Source organism: Chiloscyllium plagiosum, chromosome 7, assembly GCF_004010195.1.
Source record: "Chiloscyllium plagiosum isolate BGI_BamShark_2017 chromosome 7, ASM401019v2, whole genome shotgun sequence".
NCBI lineage: Eukaryota > Metazoa > Chordata > Chondrichthyes > Orectolobiformes > Hemiscylliidae > Chiloscyllium > Chiloscyllium plagiosum.
Genome location: NC_057716.1, coordinates 92,037,285 through 92,061,536, shown reverse-complemented (window position 1 = coordinate 92,061,536; position 24,252 = coordinate 92,037,285). Strand labels below are relative to the sequence as shown.

Below are 24,252 nucleotides of genomic sequence, written 5' to 3'. Positions count from 1 at the left end.
TGCCAGTGTAGCTGCGGAAGGTGGACTGTTCCACATATCCTACGAAGAGGCAGGCATAGCTGGGGCCCATGCGGTTGCCCATGGCTACTCCTTTGGTTTGGAGGAAGTGGGAGGATTGGAAAGAGAAGTTGTTGAGGGTGAGGACCAGTTCAGTCAGTCGAAGGAGGCTGAGGAGTCTGAGAATTTACTGTGGAGAAGAACATGGAAGATATAGAATGTGGGGAAATGGATGGTGGCATTGTGAAAAATGTCTATATTACAGAAGAGGTGGCGCTGGACCCGATCAGGTATACCCTAGAACTCTGTGGGAAGCTAGGAAAGTGATTGCTGGGCCCCTTGCTGAGATATTTGTATCATCTATAGTCACAGGTGAGGTGCCAGAAGACTGGAGGTTGGCTAAGGTAGTGCCACTATTTAAGAAAGGTGGTAAAGAAAAGCCAAGGAAATATAGACCAGTGAGCCTGTCATCGATGGTGGGCAAGTTGTTGGAGGGAATCCTGAGGGACAGGATTTACATGTATTTTGAAAGGCAAGGACTGATTAGGGATAGTCAACATGACTTTGTGCATGGGAAATTATGTCTCACAAACTTGATTGAGATTTTTTCAAGAAGTAACAAAGACGATTGATGAGGGCAGCCTGGAGGTCTGTGACTAGTGCAGAGCCATAAGGATTGGTGCTGGGTCCACTATTTTTTGTCATTTATATAAATGATTTGGATGTGAATATAGGAGGTATTGTCAGTAAGTTTGCAGATTACACCAAAATTGGAGGTGTAGTGGACAGAAAAGAAGGTTACCTCAATGTACAATGAAATCTTGATCAAATGGGCAATGGGCTGAGGATTAGCAGATGGAGTTCAATTTAGATAAATGTGAGGTGCTGCATTTTGGAAAAACAAATCTGAGCAGGACTTATACACTTGATGGTAAGGTCCTGGGGAGTCGCAGGTAGATAGGATAGTGAAGAAGGCGTTTGGTATGCTTTCCTTTATTGGTCAGAGTATTGAGTACAAGGGTTGGAAGGTCATGTTGCGGCTGTACAGGACATTAGTTAGGCCACTTCTGGAATATTGCATGCAATTCTGGTCTCCTTCCTATCGGAAGGATGTTGTGAAACCTGGAAGGGTTCAGAAAAGATTTACAAGGATTTGAGAATTTGAGTTATCGGGAGACGTTGAATAGGCTGGGGCTATTTTCCCTGGAATGTCACAGGCTGAGGGGTGACCTATTAGAGGGTTATAAAATCATGAGGAACATGGATAGGATAAATAGACAAAGTGTCTTCCCTGGGGTGGGGGAGTCCAGAACTAGACGACATAGGTTTAGGGTGAGAGGAGAAAGATATAAAAGGGACCTAAGGGCAACTTTTTCACGCAGAGGGTGGTACGTGTATAGAATGAGCTGCCAGAGGAAGTGGTGGAGGTTCGTACATTTGCAACATTTAAAAGGCATCTGGATGGGTATATGAATAGGAAGGGTTTGGAGGGATGTGGGCCAGGTGCTGGCAGGTGGGACTAGATTGGGATATCTGGTAGGCATGGATGGGTTGGACCAAAGGGTCTGTTTCCATGCTGTACATCTCGATAACTCGATAAGAAGGTTAAGAGGTGACTTAACAGAGTCATACAAGATGTTCGGAAGATTAGATAGGGTGGACAGTGAGAGCCTTTTTCCTCGGATGGTGATGGCTCACATGAGGGGACATTGCTTTAAATTGAGGGGTGACCGATTAGGACAGATGTCAGAGGTAGGTTCTTTACTCAGAGAGTAGTAGAAGCATGGAATGCCCTGCTTGCAACAGTCGTGGACTGCCAACTTTAAGGGCATTTAAATGGCCATTGGATAAACATATGGATCTTAATTCGGCACAACATCAAGGGCCAAGAACCTGTGCTGCACTGTAATGTTCTATATTTTATGTTTTATCCAAGGATAAGCATCCTATTCAAAGGACAAGTAGATGGATAGAGGGGGGTGAAGTTGCCTTGTTCATAAAAACTAAAATTAAATTGAGAGACAAAGCAATATGGGGTCAAAAGGCATAGGATCTGTGTGGGTAGAGTTGAGGAATGGCAAAGCAAAAAAGACTGACAGGAGTTGCATACAGGCCTCCTAGCAGTAGGCAGGATGTAGGGAAAAAAATAAATCAGAAGATAGGAAAGGCATTTAAGAAAGGCTCTATTACAATGATAATGGGGAGGGCTTAAATATGCAGGTGAACTGGGAAAATCAGGTTGGTAACAGATCTCAAGAAAAGGAATTTTTGGAATGTCTACACGATAGGTTTTTGGAGCAGATTGTGACAAAGTGCACTACAGAACAGCCAATTCTGGATTTGGTGATGTGTGATGAGGCAGGCTTGATTAAGGAGCTTAAGATGCAGGATCCCATTGGGTACAGTGACCATAATATGATAAAATTTGAGAGGGAGAAGTTTGAATCAGATGGAATGGTATTATAACTAAGTCAAAGTAACTACAAACACATGTGCGAGGAGATGGCCAGAGTTGATTAGAAGGGAAGTCAAGCAGGGAAGATGGTGGAGCAGCAATGGCAGGGGTTTCTGGGGGGTAATTCAAGAGCCAAAATTTATCTCAAAGAAGAAGAAACGTACAAAGGGAGGATGAGACAACCATGGCTGTCAAGGAAAGTCAGGGACACCTTAAGAGCAAAAGAAAAAGCATGCAATGTGGTGAGGATTAATGGGAAGCCAGGGGATTGAGAAGCTTTTAAAAACCAGTCAAGGATAACCAAAAAAATCAACAAAGGGGAGAAGATGAAATATGAAGGTAAGCTAGCTAGTAACATAAGAGAAGATTGCAAGAGTCTTTTTAGAAATAGGAAAGGTATGAGAGAGGCAAGAGTGGAAATTGGACAGTTGGAAAATTGGGCTGTAGAAGTAGTAATGGAGAACAAAGAAATGACGGAGGAACTGAATTGGTACTTTGCATCAGTCTTCATAGTGGAAGACACCAGTAACATACCAGAACTTCAAGAGGGCCAGGGGTCAGTGTAGTGGCCATAATTAATGAGAAGGTGCTAGGGAATTTGAAAGGTCTGAAGGTGAATAAATCACCTGAACCAGATAGACTACACCACAGAGCTGATGAATTTGTGGGGGCATTGGTGGTGATTTTTCAGATTCGTTAGAGCTAGGGAGGATCCCAGAAGTTTGGAAAATGGCTAATGTAACACCCCTGTTAAAGAAGGTAGAAGATGAGAAACTATAGAAAAAAAACAAAAGAATTGTGGATGCTGGAAATCAGTATCAAAAATTGCTGGAACAACGCAACAGGTCAGGCAAAATCTGAAGGTAGAGTTAATGTTTAGGGTCCAGTGACTCTTCTACAGAACACTGATCTGGTCTCTCCGGGTTCAAAAGTGTTTCAATTATGTTTGTGACAGCCCTTTGGTTTCCCCCATCACCACCAGCTGTTTCAGTTTTGCCAGGACCAGATCCTTCTATGTCCATAGTCTAATATTGTCAGCTGTGACTGGAAATGTGTCCAGAAAATTTAAAACCGTTACGAACTCTTCCAGGGGTGATACCACCGGTGGTGTATCTGCCAGTGGGAGGCAGCTCAACACATCCGCATTTGTTACTTGGCCTCCTGGACAGTGTCTCAACTTGTAACAATGCACATTTAGTATTAGAGTCCACTGCTGAATTTGGCCTGAAACTATCGGCAGCACTGCCTTGTCCTCCTTAAGTAGACCTAGCAGGGGTTTGTGTCCATTATTAAAAATTTATGTGCTAGTTTTACATATAAATCCTCGAAGTGAGGAAGTGGATATTTGTCCAGCTGTAAAAAGCATTTTACTGTTTGGTTAAAATCCCCACAAAAGCGAGCAGACCCATCAGACTTTGTTTTTCTTCGATTCCCTACAGTGTGGAAACAGGCCCTTCAGTCCAACAAGTCTACACCGACCGTCCAAAGAGCAACCCACCCAGACCCATTCCCTTACATTTATCCCTGCATCTAACACTACAGGCAATTTAGCACCGTCAATTTACCTAACCTGCACATCTTTGGATTGTTGGAGGAAGCCGGAGCACACCCATGCAGACATTGTGCAAACTCCACACAGACATCTGCCCGAGATGGGAATTGAACCCAGATCCCAGAACCCAGTCATCTTAACCTTGTCAAAAATCCTGATACAGATTCCCCTGGTTTCGATTTGCTGAGGAAAATTCGGTAGAATCTCAGAATTAAAGGAGGCTTGGGGATAGTAATATTCCTCAACTAAATCCATCAAATCTTGAAAAGCTTTAGTGTCTGGTGCCCCAGAGAAAGTTAGGCTCCTAATAACCAAAAAAGCTGTGGGTCCACAAACTGCCAGGAGAATAACTTGTTGCTTTTCATCTGCCCCAATGTCATTTGCCAAGAAAATATAACCCGTTCTTTCCACATCCTGGGCCCAGTTTTCGATGGCAAGATCAAGCAAGTCAAGCTTTCCAAATAATGATGCCAGAAAAGCCTACCCTAACTCAAAAATTAATGTTGCAAATAAAATTCTTCTGGAGAGTGCTTTTCTCTCGTTGCCACTAAAACAACTCCACAAATGCTGGTATGCCATCACCAAGTTACCCTTTATGTATGGAGAGTCCTTGACACTGCGGGCAAAAGCTCTTCATCGGAAAAGTTGATTTTCCTGCTCCTCAAATGCTGCCTGACCTGCTTCATTCCTGATGAAGGGCTTATGCCCGGAACGTCAATTTTCCTGCTCTTTGGATGTTGCCTGACCTGCTGTGCTTTTCCAGCACCACTCTAATCTAAAGTCTGGTTTCCAGCATCTGCAGTCCTCACTTTTGCCAAGTCCTTGACACTGATCAGCTCTCAGAGCGAACAGAACCACTGACACTCCTATTTCTATCTGTCAGGCAGGCTGCTTGATTGGACCAGATTAACAGCCCCAATCCAGGAGCTCATATTTTATGGGGTCCACCTGGCTGACCTTATTCCATGATATGGAGGTGCCGGTGTTGGACTAGGATGGACAAGGTCAGAAGTCACACGACAGGTGTTACAGTCCAACAAATTTCTGCACTTCACTTGATGAAGGAGAAGTGGTCCAAAAGCTTACGATTTCAAACAAACCTGTTGGGCTATAACCTGATGTCGTGTGACTTCTGACCTCATTACAATCACTACAAGTAGCACCCAGTGCAACAGGTAGTCTGGAAGCTAGTAGAAATTTTGGTCTTATTTCAAGGGGGGAGGGTGTTGAAGTGTAAGAGTCAGGGAGTCTTACTGTAACTGTATAAGGTGCTGATGATACCTCATTTGGAATATTATGTGCAGTTTTGGTCCCTTTATTTAAGGACCATTCCTTTGGAGGCAGTTCAGACAAGTTTCACACTGATTATTCCTGGTACGGAGGGATTGTTTTATGAGCAAAGGCTAAACAAGGTTGAGACTGTACTCTCTGGAATTTATAAGAATAAGTGGTGATCTCAATGAAATAGATTTGATTTTGAAGGGGCTTAAACAGGTAAATGCAGAAATGGTGTTTATTCTCACAAACAGTCCAGAACCAAAGTCCATAACTCTTAAAACAAAGGCATAATTTTTCAGACTGTTATGGACCAGGCCAGACTTCTTCAAAATACTTAAGAAGACGCTAAATTTTATTTGTTTTAAAGGTAGATGTGAAGTAGGTTCCAGGAGTTATGCAACTGGTCAAACCACTCAGCTTTAAGAAAAGCACAATTTATTTAAACACTGTAGTTAAAAGACGAACAAAGGAAAGCAGAATTTAGAACAACTTAACTACTGGAAAACCTAACCAACCCGACACTGTACCTATAACTAATTAACTGTTCCAATACGGTAACATCCCCTAAACACACTCCTTGGCAAAAAGGTAAATTCAAACACAGATCCTTACAGGCAGGAGGGAACAACATGCAGAGAAATTTCACAGAAAGTCCTTCAGGAATCATTTACTGAAGCTTACAACTGGATTCAAGCATCTTGTGACTGCTAGAGCTAGAAAACCCTGACTTGGGAAGAACCAGCCACTCCCCTCCCATTGTTAAACCATTTTAAAAAGACCAAAAGGCTCTTACACTATTCAGTTAAAAATCACACAACACCACGTTATAGTTCAACAGGTTTATTTGGAAGCACTAGCTTTTGGAGCACTGCTCCTTCATCAGGTAGCTGTGGAGCAGGACCATAAGATACAGAAATTATAGTAAAAGATTACAGTGTCTTGCAGCTGAAATGATATATTGAACAAACCTAGATTGCTGTTAAGTCTTTCATCTTTTAAAATGGGTTGCAGGTTTTGGTTCATTAATATGTAGATCCCAGAACTTCTTTTAAGTCACATTCTCGAGATAACGTACAGTTTTATGAAAAATAGGTAACATCTCAGCTCAGACAATGCATTAAAGGTGTGAAATTAGAGTCCTCTTGACTGAGCTATTTTTTTATATGACATTGTAATCTTTTGCTATAAATTTTTTGTCTTATGGTCCTGCTACACAGCTACCTGATGTAGGAGCAGAGCTCCAAAAGCTAGCTAGTGCTTCCAAATAAACCTTTTGGATATAACCTGATGTTGTGTGATTTTTAACTTTGTCCATCCAAATCCAACACCAGCTCCTCCGCAGCATGACTATTGATTCAGGCTAGCTCCCAAGCCACTTTGGAACCTCTGCGTTTACATTCCTCTGTTCAAAAACCCAGGACAAAATAACCTTTTTCAAGTGACATCATCATCACAAAGACTGAGATGAGGGGGATTTTTTTTTCTAAGTGGGTTGTGAGTCTTTGAAACTGCTGTCACATAGAGCGATAGGGCAGAATTCTTGTTTCGACATAAGGCTGAGAAAGATGGACTTGTTGGGTATTTCCATCATTTTCAGTTCCGATTTCAGGTTTTCAATGTCCACCAACTGAAAAAGAAAATTACATTAACCCAAGTAGAAGATACAATGTGTGTTTGTATGTGTGTGTAAGGGGTCTAGCTGAAGGAATTAATTTTTAAAACATATTTTACTTTTTTTAACTCAACTCCTCCCCCTAGCTGCATCCAGTATACAAATATTAACACATTAACCTTCATCAAAGGTTATTCATTTGACTCTCCAGAAATGGTTGCTCATGGGCTCCACCTCATAAACATGGCCGCTCATGGAGTTTATAAAAATAGCTGCTCATTGACTCTACCTTACAAAGATGGCCGCCCATTGACATTACCTTACAAAGATGGATACTCATTGATCCGCACCTTCGTGGCCGCACACCCTCGTAACTTTACAAAGATGGCGACTCCGGCGGCTTCATCCCCGACGGGAGAGACCAGCGACCCGAAGTCCGCCGTATTCTGGGAGCAGCTGCTGGAAAGTGTCGTAAACGACTGGGAGGGGAAAAAAAGCCGGTCTGTGTTTGAGGTTGTCCTGGAGTCTGAGGTAAAAAGAAAAATCAATCCGAGAGCAGGGAGGGGTTGGGGGTTGGGGGTTGTTAGTGGATTTGAAATGGCATTCCCCATCCTCTGTCTATTGTGAAGTGTATCCCGGGGTGACCATAAAAAAGGAGCAAGGAGTTAAGGCTGGGACTGGGGTCTGGCCTGCCTCTGCCTCTGTCTCAGCTTTGCTGCTCGCCTTTCATTTGTAGAGGGAAGAGGAGAAAATAAACGTCTCACAAATGCTTGTTTCCAGTAATAAAATCCATACAGTGTGAATGCAGGCCATTTGGCCCATCGAGTCCACGCTGACCCTCCAAAGACCATCCCATCCCTTCCTTTCCAATTGGTAACCCATCTAACCTTGCTCATCTTTGGATGTGGGAGGAAACCGGAGCAAACCCACACAGACACTGAGAGAATGTACAAACTCCACACAGTGACTCAAACCCGGGTCCCGGTTGCTGTGAGGCAGCAGTGCTAACCACGGAGCCACCCGTGCACGTCACGTAATTCTCCCAAATCTTTACTTCGGGGAACAGTTTGGGATGTTGTGGATGAAGGCAGATCGGCCCAAAGTAGGGTTTTAACCATTTCTTTTTAATTATAATTAATATTTGCTTATGGGTTGTGGGCATGCTGACTTGGAACAATATCGCTGTTCCCTTGGTGCTACTGAGTCAGAATTCTGGAACTCCCTAATGGCACCATGGGTGACCTTACACCTCAGCCCTTGGATTGCTGTGGTTCGAGAAAGGGGGTGCATAGCACTTGGGAAGCAGTAATTGGTCATTTGGACCTTCCAAATTAAAGCAGAAACAATGATGATGCTAGAAATCTGAAACAAACACAAAAAAAGGTAGAGAAACGTGGCAGGTCAGGCAGCATTTGTGAAGAGATAAGCAGTTGCAGGTGTGGTACAAGAATAGGCCTCTCAGTTCTTTGAGTCAGTTCTGCCATTCAGTGGGGTCAGTAATAAGTCATCCCCAATTACCTTGAAGTTATTTTGAGAGGCAACCATGTTGATGTGGGATTGAAGTCCCATGTAGGCCAAATAAAGCAAAGGCAGCAGATTCTTTTCCCTAAGTGAACTATATGAGCCTTTTCAGTAGTTATGTGGTTGCCACTGTGCCAACATTTTATGTCAGATTTCTATTGAAATCAACTTTCACCATCTGCCATGGTAGGGTTCAAATCCATTTTGACCAAATGGTGAGAAAATTAATAAACCCAAAGCACAAAGTGATCTGGGAGTGCTAGTCGAGGATTCTCTAAAGGTAAACATGCAGGTTGAGTCCGTGATTAAGAAAGCGAATGCAATGTTGTCTCTTATCTCAAGAGGGTTGGAATATAAAAGCAGAGATGTACTACTAAGACTTTATAAAGCTCTGGTTAGGCCCCATTTGGAGTACTGTGTCCAGTTTTGGTCCCCACACCTCAGGAAGGACATACTGGCACTGGAACGTGTCCAGCGGAGATTCACACGGATGATCCCTGGAATGACAGGTCTAACATATGAGGAAGGGCTGAGGATACTGGGATTGTATTCGTTGGAGTTTAGAAGATTAAGGGGAGACTTAATAGAGACGTACAAAATAATACATGGCTTGGAAAAGGTGGATGCTAGGAAATTGTTTCAGTTAAACGAGGAGACTAGGACCCGTGGACACAGCCTTAGAATTAGAGGGGGTCATTTCAGAACAGAAATGCGGAGGCATTTCTTCAGCCAGAGAGTGGTGGGCCTGTGGAATTCATTGCCACGGAGTGCAGTGGAAGCCGGGACGCTAAATGTCTTCAAGGCCGAGATTGATAGATTCTTGTTGTCTCGAGGAATTAAGGGCTACGGGGAGAACGCTGGTAAGTGGAGCTGAAATGCGCATCAGCCATGATTGAATGGCGGAGTGGACTCGATGGGCCGAATGGCCTTACTTCCACTCCTATGTCTTATGGTCTTATGGACCTAGAACATTAGTTTGGGGTTCTGGATTACTAGTGATGTTACCAATATGCCAACCCTCACTTATTGGCTAAGGTCAGACTAGGCTTGAGATTGTTACCAAATCTCCTTCCTTTGAATCTTTCAAACTCAGACCCCTGCCACAAGGGCAGCATATGCATGGGAATGATATCACCTGCAAGTCCCCCAATAATCCGAACACTATTTGGGCTTGCAACCACATTGCCATTCCCGCACTGTCAAAATCCTGGAGCTCCCTAATAGCAGTGTGGGTGTACTTATGCCACAAAGACGGCAACTGTTCAAGAAGATGACTCATGGTACTTGGGAGCAGGAGCAGGTCATTTAGCTCTTGTAACATGCTTTACTTGTCAGTAAGATCTGGTTCAAGTCTTATCTCTACTTTTCTATCTGCACCTCATAATCTTTATGTAGGAACATAAGAATAGGCCATTCAACCCCTTGAACTTGTTCCACCATTCAGTGAGATCGTGGCTGATCTGTGGCCTATATGCCTACCTTTAGTCCATATCCCTTAATACCTTTAGTGACCAAACATTTATCTCTCTCAGATTAAAACTGGTGCAGCATCCACTGCAGTTTGTGGAAAAAAGTTCCAAACACCTACCACCTTTTCTGTGTGGAATTGCTTCCTGAAAGTTCTCCTGAATGGTCTGGACCTCATTGTCAGACTATGCTGCCTAGTTCTAGAATCCACAACCAGTGGAAATAGTTTATCTCTATATACCCACTCGTTTCTTGTCAATATCTTGAAGACTTTGATCTGGTCACCCTTTAACCTTCTAAATTCTAGAGAAATCAGACCTAATTGGTGTGGTCTCTCCTCATAACCTAATCCCTAAAGGTCCAGTATCATTCTTGTAAACCTATATTGTACATGCTCCGTGCTAATATATCCTCCAGTCTGCACACCTCTAAGTGGGGTCTAACTGGGTTATGTATATTTGCAGCATAACTTCTGCATCCTTCTACTCCAGTCTTCTGGAATCATTTGTGTAATAGAAATCTGTATAATTCAGCCTTGAATAAATATAAAGACCTGAACTTCAGTACCTCTGGGGTAAAAAGAAGCCCAACAAGTCCACACCAACCCTCCGAAGAGTGTCCCACCCAAACCCATTCCCCTTTACTCTACATTTACCCCTGATTAATGCACCTAACCTACACATCCCTGAACACTATGGGCAATTTAGCATGGCCAATTCACCTAACCTGCACATCTTTGATTGTGGGAGAAAACCGGACCACCCGGAGGAAACCCATGCAGACATGGGGAGAATGTGCAAGTTCCACAAAGATAGTCGCCCAAGGCTGGAATCAAACCCAAGTCCCTGGTGCTGTGAGGTAGCAGTACTAACCACTGAGCCACCATACTGCCCAATGACCAATGACCCTCAGAAAAAAAAAACTACTCTCTGTCTTAAAAGGCCAGCCCTTTATTCTTAAACAATATCAGCTAGTTTTAGGTCAGAAGTCACATGACACTAGGTTTTGGTCTGACAAGTTTATTTGAAATCACAAGCCTTTGGAGCGCTGCTCCCTTGTCAGGTGAACCTGACTTAACCTGACAAAGGAGCAGCACTCCGAAAGCTTGTGATTTCAAATAAATCTGTTGGACCAAAACCTGGTGTCTTCTGACTCAGTCCAAAACCAGCACCTCCACATCATAGCTCATTTTAGTGTTTCCATCGCCGCCCCCCCCCCACCCCCACCAAGGTGGAAACATTCACTGGGAATCCACTCACAAAAGGTTGCTGCATAAGGAAAAGACGCAAGGTATTATGGACAATGTATTAGCATGGATAGAGGATTGGTTAACCAACATAAAGCAAAGAGTGGGGATAAATGAGTGCTATTCTCATTGACAATTAGTGACTAGTGGTGTGCCTCCGGGATCAGTGTTGGGACCGCCATTATTCACAATTTATATAAATGATTTGGAGTTGGGGTCCATGTATAGTGTGTCAAAGTTTCCAGATGACACTAAGATGAGTGGTAAAGCAGAGGATTATGAAACTTTCAAAAAGATAGTTTGAGTGAGTGGGCAAAGGTCTGATAGATGGAGTACAATGTTAATAAATATGAAGTAATCCATTTCAGTAGGAATAACAGTAAAAAGGACTAATACTTGAATAGTAAGAAAGTACAGCATGCTGCTGTGCAGAGGGACCTGGGTGTCCTTGTACCTGAATCACAGAAGGTTGGTCTATAGGTGCAACAGCTAACTAAGAAGGCAAATGAAATTTTGTCCTTCATTGCTGAAGGATTGAGTTTAAAAGCAGGGAGGTTATGTTGCAGCTGTATAGGGTATTGGTGAGGTCACACCTCGCGTACTGTGTGCAATGTTGGTCTCCTTTATTGAGGGCACAAGAGGGGGTGCAGAGGAGGTTCACTAGGTTGATTCCGGAGTTGAAGAGGTTGGTTTATGAGGAGAGGCTGAGATTATATTCAATGAAATGTGGAAGAATGAGGGGGAATCTTATAGAAACTTATAAAATAATGAAGGGAATAAATAAATAGGAGCAGAGAGAGTGTCTCCACTGGCAGGTGAAACTAGGACAAAAGGGCATAGCCTCAAAATTAGGGGGAGTAGACTTAGGACCGAATTGAGAAGGAACTTCTTCACCCAGAGGGTTGTGAATCTGTAGAATTCCCTGTCCATGGAAGTGATTGAGGCTTCCTCAGGAAATATTTTTAAAACTAAGGTCGATTTTTTTCGAACAGTAAAGGAATTAAAGATTATGGTGAGAAGGCGGGTAAGTGGAGCTGAGGCCACAAAAAGATCAGCCATGATCTTATTGAACAGCGGAGCAGGCTCAAAGGGCCAGATGGCCTACTCCTGCTCCCAGTTCTTATGTTCTTATAAAATCTTGTATATTTCTGGAAAATCATCTCTCTTTCTTCTAACTCCCTGTAGGTACAGACCTCAAATAAAGGCAAAGTACTTTAGCTGCTGGCGATCTGAAATGCAAACAAAATGTGCTGGAGAAAATCAGCAGGTTTGGCACCGTCTGTGATGGAAGAAATAGAGTTAACATTTGGAGTTCAATATGTTTCTTCTTTGGAACTGAAGTGGACTGGAAAATGAGAGATCATATTCAGACATTTCTGTCCGAGATGTGCTGCTGCATTGTTCTAGTGAAGCCCAAGCAAATCACATCTCATTTTCTGCTTAGGCACTTTATAGCTTGAAGAACCAACATAGGGCTCGACAACTCATTCAGATTATTTTCCGTCACAACCGAGCATGAAATCCATCATTATCTAGTCCCCTTCAGTTCTGAAGAACAATCACATTGGACTTGAAATGTTAACTCTGTTTTTCTCTCTCTCACACACTCATTCTCCCTCTCACTGTCTCACTCTCACTCTCTTTTTCATTCTCTCTCTCGCTCTCACTCTCCCCCTCTATCTCTCTCTATCTCTCTCTATCTCTCTCTATCTCTCTCTATCTCTCTCTATCTCTCTCTATCTCTCTCTATCTCTCTCTATCTCTCTCTATCTCTCTCTATCTCTCTCTATCTCTCTCTATCTCTCTCTATCTCTCTCTATCTCTCTCTATCTCTCTCTATCTCTCTCTATCTCTCTCTATCTCTCTCTATCTCTCTCTATCTCTCTCTATCTCTCTCTATCTCTCTCTATCTCTCTCTATCTCTCTCTATCTCTCTCTATCTCTCTCTATCTCTCTCTATCTCTCTCTATCTCTCTCTATCTCTCTCTATCTCTCTCTATCTCTCTCTATCTCTCTCTATCTCTGTTCTCTCTCTCTCTCTCTCTCTCTCTCTCTCTCTGACTCTCACTCTCTCTCCTTCTCCCCCCCCAACACGAAGGTTGCCGGTCCAGCCGAGTTTATCGAGCACGTTTTGAGTTTGGCTTTTTATTCTGGGTATCAAATTAACATATTCAACCAGCTTTTCAAGGGCAATTAGCAATGAGCAATAATTGCTTACTTTGCCAGCAACACCAGCTCCCATTAGAAATGAAAATTAGACTGAAGAGTGATCTGATTGAGTTGTTTCAACTGTCGAGGGTAGGTACAGTGGAATTATTTATTTTGTTGAAGAAATCAAAATAAAGGCAAGTGATCAGAAGTTTGAGTGAGGCAATTTAGGTAGGATGTGAGGACGTGTTTACTTCCCTACACACGATACAAATTTGGACATCTCTCCCAAAGGTTTGTGGGAGCAGCAAAATTGAAGCTATCAAAACAATTGTTTGATGGAGTTTTGTTAGGTTATGAGATCGATGGATATGATACAAAGATATTTAAAAGGAGTTGAGATGCAGGAGAAGAATGATCTAATTGAAGGATTGAACAACTCAAGGGGCTGTAAGCACATAACTGAGAAATCAAACTGACCACTCCTGTCTAAATGGTATGTTTTTTCTTGCAGATATACTCACCCATACAAACACTTGGATGATGGCAAGTCAATTTGTTAGGAAACTTACTGTATTTGCCACCAGGCATAGATTAAAGTTGCTGGCTGTTTCCTGTGGAGGGCTGTTTGTCACCAATGCCTTCTGTCATGTTTTCCCCCAGCAGACGTATGGAAAGTTGTACCAAGCTTGGTCAAGAGGGATCCCTGCTGAACTTTCAGACAAATTGCAAGATACTTTTCAAGAGGTTCTTAAAGATGCTGGGGTGGATTCAACACAGAATTACACAGCGTTTGCTGCCTTCAGCTTTCAGCCAGTGAGTGCGGGTGTCCCTTGGTTACCGGCTGGTGCCATCATTGGCATCCCTGCCAACTTCAACAGCACAGATGATGAAGGAAAAGGAATAACAAATCGAATTGTCATGATCAATGGCAGAGACGTCAAATGGGACAGTGAGGTGGGAAAAGCCCTAAGGGAATCCCTCACCTTTTCACCTAATGCACAGAAGTTTGCCATAGCTCGAGAGATTATGTATTTGCAGAGCAACAGCCCTATCATTTATTCACTGGTGGGATCAGTCTGTTTAGCAGGCACATATCTGACTGGGGTGGCAGCAAAACAAGCCCTAGGTTTGTACTCTGGTCCTGTATTAGTACGTGGCTTTTTCAACTTGACTGTAGTAGCAGTGGGACTTATAGGTTACTTTCTTCTTTCTGATACAGTTAGTCACTGGCTTGACTATAGATCAGACCACCGCACAGCTACAATATCAAAGAACTATGCAGAAGGAGGCATTGAGTTTTATGATAAAGTACTTGCACGGAATAGAACATTTCGTTTTCTTCTGGGTAAAAAAGGAGTGGAAATGTATGCAACAAATGGAAATCTGTTCCCAAGGCATTGGTTCAGATTGAAACATGCTCCTTACACCTCCAGAAAAGAGATGATTGAAAATACTCTGAAAGACTGCTGGATGTAAACCAGTGAATTGTACCCCATCCACCAACTTAAATATTCATTCTATCCACTACAGTGGCAGCAGTGTATACTATCGACAGGATGCACTGCAGCAACTCATCATGGCTCATTCGACAACATCTCTCAAATTTGCAACCCTTACCTAGAAGCACAGAGGTATCAGATACCACCACCTGCAAGTTCACCTGAAAGCCACACACCATCTTGATTTGGAACCATATTGCGGTTCCTTGGTTATTGCTGAGTCAAAATCATGGCAATCTTTCCATAAGGATACTGTGGGTGTCCATGCACCAGAAGGATTGGAACAGTTCAAGAAAGTTACATCACTACCGTCTTAAGAACAGTAAGGGATGGGTGACAAATGCTGCCTTTGCCATTGACACATCCCCCAATTAGGTACACATTTGCACAATATCTTGTGCAGTGAATTCTCTCCAATTTTGCTTTCCTTTGTTTACTGTGTGCCCCAAACTGTGTGCTTTCTCCTGTTCTCCCAGATTCTCTGTGAGGGAAGCATCTCCCAGCATCACAAAAATGCATTTTGTGGATAGGAAGTTCTGCTGCACCTTGTAATGAGCTGTTCCAGTGTGGTGATTGATAAAGATTCACTGGTGTTCTGGTGACTTATTACCTATTACATTGCCAAACTGACTAAATTATCCTTTATAGCAAAGGATCATCTAATTTCATAAAATTCAGACACAGATCATGGCAAAAAGCAGGAAACTGAGAGACTGGCATTCTACTTGTTTTTCTTTCTTTGCCTTTTATTGACCAAATGTTGTTACATTTTTATGCAAGTTACTGAGTCCAAGAGCATGCCAGTTTTACATGGCTTGCAAACCTATATCAATCACTCGTGTTTTCCTTTACATTTTTCTTGTATTGAATTATAATTTTGCTAATAGGTTCAGGTTTCACAGGCATGTGCAGATATCCTTTTGTTTGAGGTTATGATGATCTCGCAAGAATTGCAGATTATACATAGTGGCTTAATCATGAATGAAGATAGTTAAATCTAAAAGAGCTACACTTGAACTCAAGCCTTGTTTGATAATCAAATCTTGAACCTGACTTGAAAGGTGAAGTTCACCAGTCATTGACTGTCAGTGGGCAAACCTCTGGGTCTCACCCATATTGTGTGCAAAGCGGCATGATATACATGGCTGGGCCACCTCATTTGCAGTATCAGAGATGCATTAGTAGCATGAATTTGAGTAACTAATGAGAATGAGAACATTATGAATATTCGCTTTCACAGGATATTTGACATTTTAAGAGAGTTCTGAAATAAAAAAAGTAATAGTGGTCAAAAGTTAAAAGTGCAGAAAAAGCAAATAAATTGGTTGCATTGTTAGTTCCCTCTAAGCTTGACACTTCAGGATGTTATTTCCCTTCCTAACAGCTCCATGGGTGTATCTGCATCCCAGGATCAGCAGTGGTTCAAGAAGGCGGCTTACCACCACCTTCCCAAGGGTAATTAGGACAATGTCCATGTACCGTTGACAAAGAAGGAACAAATGTAGCAAATAATGGGCGTTCACATTGACTGAGGGCCCTGTGCCTAATTGCCACCAGAATGTTAAGAGAACTAATTCTGTGATTTTTATATGTATGTACAAGATAGATTTTGAAACCTCTGTGGTCTGACAGTGCAGAAAGAGCTTCTACCTGTGAGTTCTCATTTTGCTAAGAGGTTCAGGTTTCACAGGCATGTGCAGAAATCCTTTATCACAGGGGCTACACTCCACGATTAAATGATTGGTAATGTGCTATTTTCATCCTGTACGAGCAATCTGCATTTTTTTAGAAAATAAATGGTATAATATTATGGTGCTTTTGCAAGGCTGCCTGTTTTTCTCCTGTTAAGCTCTTTATTTGCTTAAATTAAAACTGATGAACCTCTAACTTATATGCTAACTGGAATGGTTTGTATAAATTAGGAAATGCTGCTTCTATGATGTTGGGCTGCATTGAATCCCATTGTGTCATTGCAAGACCAGTGCATTTAGCCAATAAAATACATCTGTGGTCAATAAGATGAGAAGGGCTCCAGTTCCATGAGCAAACTATTCAATTAAGCAACACCCATATATAGTCATCATGTAGAAGCAATATATAAACTACAAACAAGAAGGTGGACCATCTATGTTTATGTATAGTTCAGTTGCGTATGGTGTATTTGGCAAGTGTTGATTTTTAGGGGTGTGTGATCACAGTTACTTAAATATTGACTATTTGTAAGGAATTTTGTTAGGATTGTTGCAAAACAGCAGTTTAGCTGTATACATTAGTGAATTAGACAATATACACCCTATGACAATTAAGAATGGTTCATTAAAGCACAGAACAGGCAGATGGCATGGAATGTGTTGATTTCATTAAAGTTGTGAAGGCAGCATCCTGCCGTCTGGCCGAAGTACTAGGGAACTTCCTCTGGGTCTTCCCTCCATCTCTTCTGGTCTATCTTCCTTCTGAAGAAAACAGCTCCCTGATGCAGACTGGCAACTACAAGGACCTTCTGACCAGAACTGTCCAATGAGACCCTGAAAACTCGTTGATATACCTGATGTCTAGGAGCAGGTGGTTTACACTGTGTCAATCATCCAACTGAATCCTGCTAGCTGGTGACCACAGGACAGCTACTTGTGACAATGGGTGACGTTTCCCACTTTCATCTGAAGATTAGATATTGGGGAGGGTATGAACTAAAATTACAGGAGATTAGAGCTTATGCAGATACATAGAAGACAGGAAAACAGAGCAAGGACAAAAGACAATGGGAAATTAGAAAAGTGATCAGCAGAGATTTCAAGAGTAAGAATCGAACAAGGCCGCTGTAAATTAATATGAATGGGATGAAGAACATTAAAAACATAAACCTTAAAGATTTGTATTTTAACACGCAGTCACTTTAAAGTGGATGAATTAGTCAACAATTAGATGTACTGTAAGCAGGTATGATATATTTGGGATTATAGAGATGTAGATGCAAGTGACCAGGAATGGGAACTTTAGGAAAGACAGACAAAAAGGAAAAGAAAGTAGGGTAGCATTATTGATTAAAGAAAATTAATGTAACAGTGAGGAAGAATATGATCTCCAGTGAAATAGAACCTGTGTGGGTCGAGCTCAGAAACACAAAGGGGCAAAAAAGTACAGTGGGATACTGACATGTACAGTATACAGACCCCTAAACTGTAGTGTTACTGTTGAGGAATGCATTAAACAGGAAATTAGAGATTCAAGCAATGAAGATACCACTATAATTATGGATGACTTTAATATGCACATGACAGGGCAAATCAAATCAATATCAATACTGTAGAGGATGAATTCTTGGGGTGTCAAGATGGTTTTCTGGATCAATATGTTGAGGAACTAGGCCAGATGAAAATGAGGACTGCAGCTGCTGGAAATGAGAGTTGAGAGTATGGTGCTGCAAAGGCACAGCAGGTCAGGCAGCATCTGAGGAACAGGAGAGTTGATGTTTTGGGCAAAAGCCCTTCACCAGGAATGACGCTGTGAGCCAAGGGAGTGGTGAGATAAATGGGGGGGCGATGGAGCAGGGGCTGGGGTATGATAGCTGAGAGTGCGATAAGTAGGCGGAGGTGGGTATAATGGTGATAGGTTGGAGAGAAGGGTGGACTGGATAGGTGGGAAGGAAGATGGACAGGTCATGAGGCCGGTGCTGAGTTGGAAGTTTGGAACTGGGATAAGGTGGGAGGAGGGGAAATGATGCCATGAAGTTGGAGGGTCCCAAGGCAGAAGATGAGTTGTTCATCATCCAGGCATCAGGTGGTTAGGGAGTGGCAATGGAGGAAGCCCAGGACTTGCATGTCCTTGGTGGAGTGGGGGGTTGGGGGGGTAAGTTGAAGTGTTTGGCCAAAGGCAGTGGGGTTGGTTGGTGTCCCATAGAGAATAAGCCATCCGAGACTGAGCATTCTGTAATGAGGAAGGAATTATTTGCAATTTAGCTATGCAAGGCTTCTTGGGGAAGAGTAACCATAATATGATTAAGATGGAGAATGATGTGGTTTGTTCTAAGACTAAGGTCCTGAATCGAAATAAAGGAATCCACAATAGTTTGAGGTGTGAGCTAGTTGTGATAGATTTAAAGTGATGACAGTGGAGAGGCACTGGCAAACGTTTAAAGAGTGCATGAACTGCAGCAGTTGTTCATTCCTGTCTGGCCTAAGTTAAATAGGAAAGGTGGTCTGACCATTGCACACAAAGGAAATTAAGGTGAATATAAGGTCCAAAGAAAAGGCACACAGATCAAAAAAGCAGCATACCTGACGACTGGGAGAAATTTTCATTTCAGCAACAGAGAAGAAAGGGATTGGTTAAGAGGGGACAATAGAGTACAAGAGGGAGCTTGTGAGGAACATACAAACAATGTAAAAGAGTCAAAATGTGTGGTGCTGGAAAAGCATAGCCGGTCAAGCAACATCCATGGAGCAGGAGAGTCAATGTTTCAAGCATAAACTCTTCATCAGGAATGTGGGAGAAGCCCAAGGGGGCTGAGAGATGGGTGGGGCTGGGGGGAAGGTAGTTGGGAAAGTGATAGGTAGATGACAGTAACCTCGGGCGACTGTCTGTGTGGAGTTTGCACATTGTCCCCGTGTCTGCATGGGTTTCCTCCGGGTGCTCCAGTTTCTTCCCACAATCCAAACATGTGCAGGTTAGGTGAACTAGCCATGCTAAATTCCCCATTGTGTTCAGGGATGTGTAGGTTAGGTGCATTAGTCGGGGTAAATGTAGAGTAATAGGGTAGGGGAGTGGGTTTGGGTGGAATGCTCTTCGGAGGGTCAGTGTGGACTTGTTGGCTGAAGGACCTGTTTCCACAGAGATTCTATGATGAAGGTAAGGGGTGAAGGTGATAAGTTGGAACGGAGGGTGGAGCAAGTAGATGGGAAGATAGATGGACAGGGAGGACAGTTCAAGAGTGCGGTGCTGAATTGGATCTGTGAAAAGATGGGAAGGGAGATGAGAAAACTGGTGAAATCAACATTTGATCCCATGTGGTTGGAAGGTCCCAATGTGAAAGATGAGGTATTCATCCTCCAGGCGTCAATCTGGTGGTGGAGGTGGCCCAGGAATTGCATGTCTTTGGTGGAGTGGGAGAGGGAATTGTGTTCGGCCACAGGGCAGTTTAGCGTGAGTGTCTGCTGACTAGACATCCCAATCTGCTTAGATTAGATTTCCTACAGTATGGAAACAGGCCCTTCGGCCCTTCAAGTCCACACCGACCCTCTGCAGAGCAACCCATCCAGACCCATTCCTCTACATTTACCCCTTCACCTACCACTATGGGCAATTTAGCATGGCCAATTCACCTAACCTGCACATTTTTGGACTGTGGGAGGAAACCGGAGCACCCAGAGGAAACCCACATAGACACGGGGAGAATGTGTAAACTCCACACAGACAGTTGCCTGAGGCGGGAATTGAACCCAGGTCTCTGGCGCTGTGAGGCTGCAGTGCTAACCACTGTGCCACCATGCTTCCCGTAATCTGACCTAGTCCAACTCAGCACCACTCTCTTCACATGTCCTGCCTGTCCATCTTGCTTCCCACTTATCCACTCTGCCCTCCCATTGACCCATCACAATTACTGCATCCACCTATCGCTTTCCTACCTACCCTTCCCACCCCCCCCCCCCCCCCAGCCCCAGCTCCACTCCCTATTTATCTTTCAGTTCTCTTCCCTCTCCACACTCCTAATGAAGGGCTTATGCCTGAAGCATCGACTCTCCTGCTCCCAGATGCTGCCTGATTTGCTGTCCTTTTCCAGTGCCACACTTTTCAACTGTAGTTCCATTTGTTCGCATTTGGTCCATATCTCTCTAAACCCTTTCAATTTGTGTACTCATTCATAAATGTTATAATTGTACCCACCACCGCAACTTCCTCTGGCAGCTCATTTCATACACGCACCACCCTCTGCATGAAAAAGTTACTCCTCAGGTCCTTTTAAAATCTTTCCCCTCCCACCTTAAACGGATGCCCTTCCTAGAAAAAAGACTTGTCTATTTGCCCTAATCATGCCTCTCATGATTTAATAAACTTCTATAAGGTCACCACTCAGTCTCTGAAGCTCCACTTAGAAAAGCCCCAGCCTATTCAGTCTCTCCCTATTACTCAATATAACCTCATTCAATGTGGCCCCAGTAGTTTAATGGATAAAGCACTGGCCTCCTAAACTAGGGATTGCGGAGTTCAAGTCCCATCTGGGATGGCCTGAGATTTTTCCTAAAACTCTTTGGGGTGGCTTGGTATCTCAATGGTTAGCACTGCTGACTCTCAGCACCAGGGACCTGGGTTCAATTCCAGCCTTGGGCCACTGTTTGTGTGGAATTTCTACATTCTCCCAGTGTCTGCGTGGGTTTTCTCTGGGTTGCTTCCACAATCCAAAGATGTATAGGCTGGGTACACAATAGGTTCAGGGAATGGGTCTGGGTGGATTACTCTTCAGAGGGTCGGTGTGGATTTGTTGGGCCGAAGGGCCTATTTCCACATTGTAAAGGTTCTATGAACTCAAAATCTCCAGCCCTGGCAACATGCTTATAAGTCTTTTCTGCACCCTCTCAAGTTTAACAACATCTTCCTATAGAAGGGCGACAAGAATTATATATAGTATTCTAAAAGTGGCCTGACCAATGTCTTGTACAGCTGCAACATCACATCCCAACTGCTATGCTCAACGTTCTGACCAATGAAGGCAAGCATGCCAAAGCCTTCTTCACCACCCTGTCTACCTGCAACTCCATTTTCAAGGAACTATGCACCTGTACCCAGGTCTCTTTGTTCAGCAACACTTCCCAGGGCCCTACTGATAACTGTATAATATGTGAAGAAAAAAAGATTAGTGAGGATAAATGTTGGCCCCTTACAGTCAGAAACAGGGGAACATATAATGGGAAGAAAGGGAAGATCAATTAGGTACATACTTTGGTTCTATCTTCAAAAATGAGGGCACAAATAGCATCTCAAAAAAATGTTGGAAAACATAGGATTTAGAGAGAGGAAGAAACGGAATAAAATCAGTATGATAGGGAAATGGTGTTGGGGAAATTGATGGGATTGAAGGCCAATAAATCCCTAGGACCTAACAGTCTACATAATTAAGGAAAAGGCCCCATAAATAGTAGATAAATTGGTGATAATCTTTCAAAGTTCTGTAGACTCTGGAAAAGTTCTTATGGATTGGAAAGTAGCTAATGTAACCCCACTATTTAAAAAGGAGATAGAGAGAAAGCAAGAAATTATAGACTGGTTAGCCTGACATCGGCAGTGGGGAAAATGTTAAATACTATTACATAGAACTTAATAGCAGAGCACTTGGAAAACAGTGACAGGATTGGACAGAGTCAGCATGGATTTATGAAAGGGAAATAATGCTTGACAAATCTACTGGAATGTTTCAACGACATAACTATATTATTCATAAGGGGGTGCCAGTGGATGTGATTTACCTGGGCTATCAGAAGGCTTTTGATAAGATTGCACACTGGATGTATACGTGTAAACTTAAAGAGCATTGGGATTGGTAGTAGCGTACTAATATGGATTGCTTGGCAGATAGGAAACAGGTGAGAAATAAATGGGTCCTTTTACAAGTGGTAGCTAACCAGTGGGGTACTGTGGTGATTAGTACTTGGACCCTAGCTATTCATAATATATTATGATTTGGACAAGGGAGCTAAGCATAGTATCTGACACAAAAGTGGGTGGGAAGGTGAACTGTGAGGAGGATGTAGAGCTGCTCCAGTGCAATTTGGATAAGTAGAGTAGGTACATGCATGGCAGAGGTTGTATAAGGTAGATAAATGTGAGGTTATCCACTTTGGTAACAAAAAAACGGAAGGTGGATTTGATTTGATTTATTGTCACATACACCTAAGTACAGTGAAAAGTTTTGTTTAGTGTGCAGTACAGGCAGGTCATAGCATACAAGGATGTACAGATGATAGAGTGATTAGACAGAGCAAGGCATACAAGGTTACAGCTGCACGGGAGCTGCACAAAAGCAAGATCAACATTAGATTTGAAATTAGACAGGTATATTCAGTTGTCTAATAACAGCGGGGAAGCAGCTTTCCTTAAACCTATTGTTACAACATGGGGTAAACCCCCCTGCTAATTTAACTCTGACACACAGAGAAACTTACATCCCATAATCTGTTAAAGTTTAAGAGGCAAAGAACTATCCCAGAGGTCAATATTTAAAGTAAAAATTAACAATTTTATTCCCTAAGTCCAACAGAGAACATTAGAACAACAGCTATTTACAACTCCTTTCTCGTAAACCTATCTTTTACCTCCCACTGGTCTGAAAAACCCCGATTGACATTTACAAAAAAAAATGCAAATTTCAAAACCAGCCAGCTGTTAAATCTTCTCTGTATCTTCCTATGTAGATTTTCTTCTGTTGGCTTCAGTATTCTGCTTCACAGGTCTTCCATATGAACCGGTACCTTTCAGAGAGCTATTCAGCTAGCAGTCTGTACTTGTTGGTTTTCTTAGCTGTTCTCCTCCTAACTGTTCAAAATATCTAGTTTTATACCCCAAAACATCAGATCATTTCATTGTTTTACATGTTGTTCAAAATACTAAATTCAAATTTGTTTGGATTTTGGTATCTTGGGCATAATTTAAACTGATTGGCCGAATTTGAATTTGCTTTTTGTATCATGGCAACTCATCTGCAATATTGGTTTCACAGTCAAATGTTACATTTTAACCTCTTTCAGTACAATCTGTGCCTCTCTTAGTCTGTGCCAGCTTCCAATGTCTCTTAAAGGTACAGTGCACATGTACACCTTCATGATACATTTGGTACATGTGTTATACCTTTTGTGTCCTGTACCTGATGGAAGAGGTTGAAAGAGACTTTAACTGGGGTGGGAAAGATCTTTGATGATGTTGGCTGCCTTTCCATGCAACGAGAAATATAGATAGATTCAGTGGATGGAAGGTTGGCTTGCGTGATGGTCTGGGTTGTGTTCACAACTTTCTGTAGTTTCTTACGGTCCTGGGCAGAACAGTTGCCGTACCAAGCCGTGATGCACCCAGAGTGTTTTCTATGGTACATCTGTAAATGTTGATAGGGGTCCTTATGGACAGGCCAAACTTTCTTGGCCTTCTGAGGAAGAAGAGGCATTGTTGTGCCTTCTTGACTGTCACATCTGCTCAAGATTATGGCCATTGAAATATCCCTGAATATTGGTCATTTTTCTTCACCGCTGCAGTACAGGAGAAACTAAAACCCATACATGTCATCATTATATGCTGGACTCAGTAAGCATGGTAAAGAAAGTGAAAAGTATCAATGATGAAGACCATCATTTTAGAGCTTCAAATGAATTTAAAACGCATTAGGCAGCACAGTGGCTCAATGGTTAGCACTGCTGACTCACAGCGCCACGGTTCAATTCCTGCCTCAGCTAGCTGTCTGTGTGGAGTTTGCACATTCTCCCCGTGTCTGCATGG

The 24,252-nt window shown here is 42.7% G+C and overlaps 1 protein-coding gene across 3 annotated transcripts; it reads left to right on the top strand.

Moving 5' to 3' along the window:
* Positions 1 to 7,165: 7,165 nt before the first annotated feature.
* tmem177 (transmembrane protein 177) lies at positions 7,166 to 17,144 on the top strand. 3 transcript variants are annotated; one of them, XM_043694237.1, is made up of 3 exons: positions 7,341 to 7,425; positions 13,791 to 13,822; positions 13,940 to 17,142. In XM_043694237.1, exons 2-3 carry the CDS (start codon positions 13,817 to 13,819, stop codon positions 14,753 to 14,755), a joined length of 822 nt encoding a protein of 273 aa, XP_043550172.1. In that variant the 5' UTR covers positions 7,341 to 7,425; positions 13,791 to 13,816; the 3' UTR covers positions 14,756 to 17,142. The 3 variants fall into 3 exon arrangements, with proteins under 3 accessions (XP_043550170.1, XP_043550172.1, XP_043550171.1); XM_043694235.1 differs by lacking the exon at positions 13,791 to 13,822 and having other exon boundaries at positions 7,166 to 7,425; positions 13,940 to 17,144; XM_043694236.1 differs by having other exon boundaries at positions 13,791 to 17,142.
* The last annotated feature ends 7,108 nt before the right edge of the window (positions 17,145 to 24,252 follow it).